Genomic DNA, 6631 nt, shown 5'->3' on the forward strand with positions numbered 1-6631 from the left:
TCGACGCTGGCGATTTCGATGTGAGTGATAAGGATCGTGAAGGGAAAATTCGAATTGATGATATATCTAAAGAGTTGGATGTTCGCAGGTCAACCGTCGGTAAACATTTGCACGCGATGGGAATGGTTCAGAAAGCAGGTAACTACATATGTGCTACATCAATTGAAAGGGAGGAATATCGAGAGACGTTTGGTGACGTGCGAGATGCTTCTCGAACGGCAGAAAAGAAAAGGCTTTCTGCATCGCATCGTCACTGATAATTCTCAGCGTCGAAAAGATGGAGCCTGCCAGGTGAACCAGGACCATCGACAGCGAAAAAATATTTCATGCTTCATAGGTTATGTTGTTCATCTGGTGGGATCAGAAGGGTGTCATCTATAATGAAGTCCTTAAACCATCTGAAACCATTCCTGTCGATCATTACCGACCGCAGCTAATGCGTTTGAATCGAGCTCTCAAAGAAAAACGCCGGAATGGGACGGTAGTCATGACAAACCGATTTTGCTGCATGACACACAGGCCACACGTTGCTAAATCGATCCAGAAATATTTAGAGGGACTGAAATGGGAAATCTTGCCCCACCCGCTGTATTCCCCAGACATTGCACCTTCGGATTACCATCTGTTCCGATCAATGCAGTCAGTCCTTATTGGAGAGCGGTTCACTTTTTATGAGAGCATCGCAAACTGGCTCAATGAACGGATCAAGTCAAAACAATTCGAAGTTTTCGTCAGAGGAATCCGTATGCTGGCGGAGAGATGGAGTGAAGTTGTAGCTTCCAATGGCACATACTTCACATAATATCAGGAACGAGTGAGTGAACCGTAAAGCTTTCCTATGGTTCAAGGTGATCGAAATTTTTGGGTTGCTGCTATTGTTGTAGCAGCATAAACATTCAAAATACATGTCCGGGGAATGCTGCTGGAGTGACAGTCCTTGGCCGGATATAAATCCGGGTCGTTCCGGTATCTTACAACCGACTGTCGTGGGAACATTCTTGCGTCTTATTCGATACTAACAACTACGACAGTTATGTTGCCTTTATTTGTTACCAATTTCTGTCTGGTTAGTGGTTTAAGATCCGAAAGAATGTCTTTGAGGCCGATCCTCACGTTTTCGCATTTGCAACTGAGCCGGAATATCAGCAGAAGTTTTCCAAGCGTGGTACGTTGCATGAAAAATATGGCTACCTTATAATAGTAGAAAAGTTATCGTTATACCACCACAAAGCCTGGAAAAGAACCATATTGAAAATGTATGGCCTGGTTCATGGAAGAAACAGACAGGGTTGAAAATTTGAATATCGCAAGCAGGATTTTAAGTTAAAGTTGCCGCCTCTAAACGTAATCAGAACAGCTTGAAAATTTACATTTCTCTTTTTATACTAAAACGAATATTTCAGTGCCTTGAGAACTTTTGAGGCGTAATTTTTCCAGTTAAAAAAAGCCGAACCCAAATGTACCTACATATATACTAGGGCGGGTCGATTTAAAAATCGCTCATTGCTCTGTGAAAATCGTATTCCAGGGATCAAAATAAGAAGCTTTGCCGAAGGAACCATACATCTAAAACGAATTCTGATGTCCCCCAATTTCATTAAAGAATCCTCTACATGTATACTAGGGCGGGTCGATTTAAAATTCGCTCATTGCTCTGTGAAAATCGTATTCTAGGGATCAAAATAAGAAACTTTGCCGAAGGAACCATACCTCTAAAACGAATTCTGATGTCCCCCAATTTGGGTCGAACGAAAAATCCCACTTTGACCCATTTAGAGTGCTCCAATCGAGCCCAAATGTATGACCGACCACCACTAACTTTGGGCGGCCGATCCACCCATGCCAGTGGCACACCCCCTGGAACTCTCCTGGGGGGTTCCCCATACAATCGTTTCAAAATATCACCATTTTTGGCCTTTACATGAGAAAAGAAACTAAAAAGTTCGACCCAAATTGGGGGACATCAGAATTCATTTTAGAGGTATGGTTCCTTCGGCAAAGTTTCTTATTTTGATCCCTAGAATATGATTTTCACAGAGCAATGGGCGATTTTTTTGCCTCCCCACAAATCGACCCGGCCTAATGTATACCCTACAAGGTACGCATAAAATATAAAAAGTCCTCTTCAAATCTTCATCCACCGACATCATATTACACCAATTCCGACAGTAAATAACTGCAAGTTACTGATCGTAACATTCGATTGTTTGCTCTTGTTCTTGGCGCATACAACCACAATTGCCACTAAGATTCAAAACCGCAAAAAGGTCCTCAAGTCGCTAGTCGATAGCACTTGGGGCAAAGGCAAAGAAACGTTGCTGGCCATATTTAAGGCAATCGGCCGGACGGTTCTTAATTATGCAGAACTCATTTGTTCGCCTGGAACTAGCGATATGCAGGGCACGAAGCATTAGTCGTGCCAAAATACAGCTATCAGGACATTTATGTACATATATGGTATAGCGAGAAAATTATGCTCCCTGTTAAAGAGCATAGCGTATACTCAGCAAGCACTTGCTTGAGGCATCTCCTTGACCTCACTGATGATATCTGGGACTCTGTCCCTTTGGACGCATTCCATCGAAACTTTTGTACATGTTTCTTGGGAATAGGGAATACCGTTAGATGTGATTGATGATGATGAACCAACTTGGTGAACGGTTACAAAAACAACAACCTATTCTACTAAGAACTTATCATTATCACATTTGCAGATTATCAATTGCTGAATAAGAATTGATAAATAGAAGGGTTATAATTGTGTGTTCATATGTATGCATCAATGAACGAAATATTGAGTGAAAAGTTCTAATCACACAAGCAAGAGCCAAATAGAACAGAATATCTGAAGTTTGCAGTTTCCTTTGTTTTGCTTATAAATTATTATAAAAATAAAAAAAATAAATAATTGGCGCGTACACTTCTGTTAGGTGTTTGGCCGAGCTCCTCCTCCTATTTGTGGTGTGCGTTTTGATGTTGTTCCACAAATGGAGGGACCTACAGTTTCAAGCCGACTCCGAACGGCAAATATTTTTATGAGGAGCTTTTTCATGGCAGGAATACACTCGGAGGTTTGCCATTGCCTGCCGAGGGGCGACCGCTATTAGAAAAATGTTTTTATAAATTTTGCTTTCACAGAGATTCGAACCAACGACCTCTCTGTGAATTCCGAATGGTAATCACGCACCAACCCATTCGGCTACGGCGGCCGCCTTATTATACCTTTTTATTTTTTAATAAATTTACCACTATTTTACAAGCATTTTATGCTTACCTCAATAAATTTGAAGTAAATTTGGACCGCTTAACACCCAGCTTTTTTTCTAATTCTAAAATTTGTAGTTTATTTTTGTATAGTTCGGTCTCAAGTATTGCAATTTTCAGCCGTTTTACTTCATCGCAACTCTCGCGTTTTCGTTTTTTTCCTTGTGAGGCGGCTGTTTTATTTGAGGTGAGTGCTGGTTTGGTTATTGAAGTTTGTGGCTCTATATTGGATTTCACGCCATCGCTCTCCGGGAGGCTAAGCCTGACCACGGCAGGCGACTCATTTCTCAAAATGTCCAGTATACAGTTGTCTACTGGGTTGTACACCACTGAGGTATGGTTTCTTTTCGATTTCTTTGCCTGCAATGATATTTATCAACACAACAATAACAATATTCGCACAAAATAGTTTTTATAGCTTAAGTAAATAATCTTACTAGTGTGCGGCTCTTCCAAAGACCAAATAAATGGTCCCGAGCGTAAGTCCACTCACGGCTAGCAGAAGCTAAACCAAGGAATTGCGCTTTCTTTAACACTTCTTTCCAAGCAGCCTCTTTTTCAATTTTATTTATAGCATTATTTTGAAATGCCCCAAATAAAATATCCTGGAATGGAAAAATATGTATATTTGGACATCTGTACTTACATTTACTTAACATTTAATGTTCATTATCCATATAAGATGACGTACCTTTTTCTTTTTCACTATTTCCAAAACCGCCAATTTTTTGTCCTTATTTTGAGCCCGCGACATCTTCAGAAGCATTAAGCAAATTACAATAACTGTTTTACTTTATGGAGCAATGCTTATCAGATTCTCTCTTTTTTGAAAAGTAAAGTTGATAAGTGTTGCACTTTATACTTATCGAAAAAACTTATCAGCTTATCAAAATATGAGTACTTGACAAGAATTTTCGATAAGTTGATTTGATAAGTATTTTAACGACTATTTCCCTTGCTTTGCCAATAGAGAACTTTTCAAAAGATGTGGTTAGTTAAAACGTTTTGTTATATTGGTACACTCTTCATATGAACGTATGTTGAGTTTCATTTTAATCTGTCAATTCATTCTTTGTTTACAAGCCATTTAGTATCGACGTGTCACAAGTATCGTGCATTGATTGAATTTTTATTTTTGAAAGGTTTAAAAGCAAAGGAAATTTATGAACGACTGTTAGAAGTGTATAAGCACTTTTCGCCATTAGTTGGTATAGTAGAAATATGCGTTGCTGAATTTAAACGCGGTCGTACAAGTCTTGAAGACGATCCACGCCAATGACGTCCAAAAACAGCAATAACTCCAGAAATGGTAGAAAAAATACAGGATATCGTATTGGAATCGCCGAGTGACTAAACGAGATTTAGTAGAAGCCCTATGCATCTCATTAGGGAGTGTAAGCAATATTTTGACGAAGCCTTGGGAACAATGGAACAAAACCACATTCGAATGCAAATTTCTTCGCAACATTAAGAGTGTTTTCGAAAGGACAAAGTGGATTTCTATGATTCTAAATCAAAACTAATCAAATTGTAGACCTGGTTTTTCGGCTTCGAAACGAGTTCGTGTCCAGAAAACGGCCAAGAAGTTGTTAGCATCAGTTTTTGTGGAATACGAAAGGAATTTTGTTTGTGGATTACTTGAAAATTGGCAATAATATTATATATAAATATTACTGAATATTACTGTAACCAGCTGAAGGAAAGAATTCGTAAAAAAAGACCAATTTGCAAAAGAAAAAAATTTTATTTTTCATCAGGACCATGCACGGTTTCACAATAGCACTTTGACAATAGCCAAAATCCTTAAATTAAAGTTCGAATTTTTTGGAGCATCTACCATATTCACCAGATTTGGCCCCTAGTGACTTCCACCTACATATTTTCCGGCCTAAACAAATTCATACGTGGAAAGAGCTTCTTATCAAATGATGAGGCCAAAATAACTTGGAACAAGTTGTTGACGTTCAGGGAGACTATACTGAACAATTAAGTGTATTTGAAACCATAAAATTGTATTTTTCTTATCGAACGCAAAGCTTATTGAGCAACCTAGTAAAATTATTTTTAGCAAAACAATGCTAAAATTAGCAAGCTAAGAGGTGCTAAGTGATAAGTAAAAATTGTTGGTGAAACGAAAGGTTAACAAATTTTGATTATTTGGAGAACTTGTCACTTATTCGCTAAAATCTTTTCGCTTAGCATTTAAAATCTTGCGACAATGTTTTTCAATACTTAATTGAGTGACTTCTCCTTAACAAGTTGGGCGACGCTCAGTTGACCGAATGATTGCGAGAAGACAATTATTTTGACCTGCAGGAAAGCCGGCCGCTTCACACCCTGGCAGATAACACAAATACGGATAACTGGAGGTGGCGAGCAGCAAAAAAAAAATATTCGTTTGTTATAGGCCGCTATGTTTTAGAAGTCAACTGAAGCAAAAGGTACCCAAAGAATGTAAAGTAGAAAACATAATCAAACAGCATCAGATTTGCACATCGTTGAAAATAAAGTTGTATATTTCATTTTTTATTGTTTTTGGAATTATCTATTGGTATTTCACTTTGTTACTATCAAAGCATACAAAATCACTTGAAATGTAAACAAAGCTAGTGTAAAGCTAGTCTCATCATGTTTTTTCTCAACCCCAATTACAAATACAAGTTACTCATACTGGGTAATTTATGTATTGTAGTTCGCAGTTCGCTCATGAAGCTCATACGGAAATGTATAATACAAGTATATAAAGGGTGGTTAAGTTTTAAGGGCCGGTGTTGATTTTGAGTAAAATACAATTTTTTTATGAAATTACTATCATTTCTCTTTATTATGATAATATTGGCATGGCTCAATTACGTATGGACCAAAATATTGGCCAAGTGGCTGCCGCGGCCTCTTCGGCACACCTCCAAAGACCACCAAATGCAAATAGTTCCTTATCTACAGGGTGGTTAAGTTTCAAGGACCGGTGTTGACTTTGAATAAAATACAATTTTTTTAGAAAATTAATGTAATTTTTTTTTATTATGGTAATATTAGTATGGCTCAATTACGTATAGAAAAAAGTATCGGCCAAATGGCCTCCTTCATCCGATGGTCCCAATTTTCGATGACACTGAGATATAATTGAGGTTCTATGCCGTTAATGTGCCGAATTATGTCATCTTTTAGCTCTTGAATTGTTGCTGGCTTATCGACGTACACCTTTTCTTTCAAATAACCCCAAAGGAAGAAGTCCAACGGTGTCGTTGACGTTTGGGTGTGGTTCACATTCAACATAGGCCCTTGAAATTTAACCACCCTTTACATATGTACATGCTTATACACATATAAATATATTACACGAAAATGAGAACAGTAAAACACGGTA

The 6631-nt window shown here is 38.2% G+C and overlaps 1 protein-coding gene across 1 annotated transcript in view; it reads right to left on the minus strand.

Moving 5' to 3' along the window:
* The window catches only part of LOC128854881 (uncharacterized), a 33321-nt gene extending 29292 nt beyond the window's left edge, over window positions 1–4029 (minus strand). Inside the window, exons 1-3 of the mRNA XM_054089334.1 lie at window positions 3956–4029; window positions 3702–3869; window positions 3275–3624 (exon numbers count right to left, since the gene is read on the minus strand). Of these exons, the coding sequence (XP_053945309.1) occupies window positions 3275–3624; window positions 3702–3869; window positions 3956–4018 (581 nt within the window). The 5' untranslated portion in view covers window positions 4019–4029. The remainder of the gene's footprint in view (window positions 1–3274; window positions 3625–3701; window positions 3870–3955) is intronic.
* Window positions 4030–6631: the final 2602 nt, after the last annotated feature.

This window comes from Anastrepha ludens, chromosome 2 (assembly GCF_028408465.1).
Source record: "Anastrepha ludens isolate Willacy chromosome 2, idAnaLude1.1, whole genome shotgun sequence".
Classification (NCBI taxonomy): domain Eukaryota; kingdom Metazoa; phylum Arthropoda; class Insecta; order Diptera; family Tephritidae; genus Anastrepha; species Anastrepha ludens.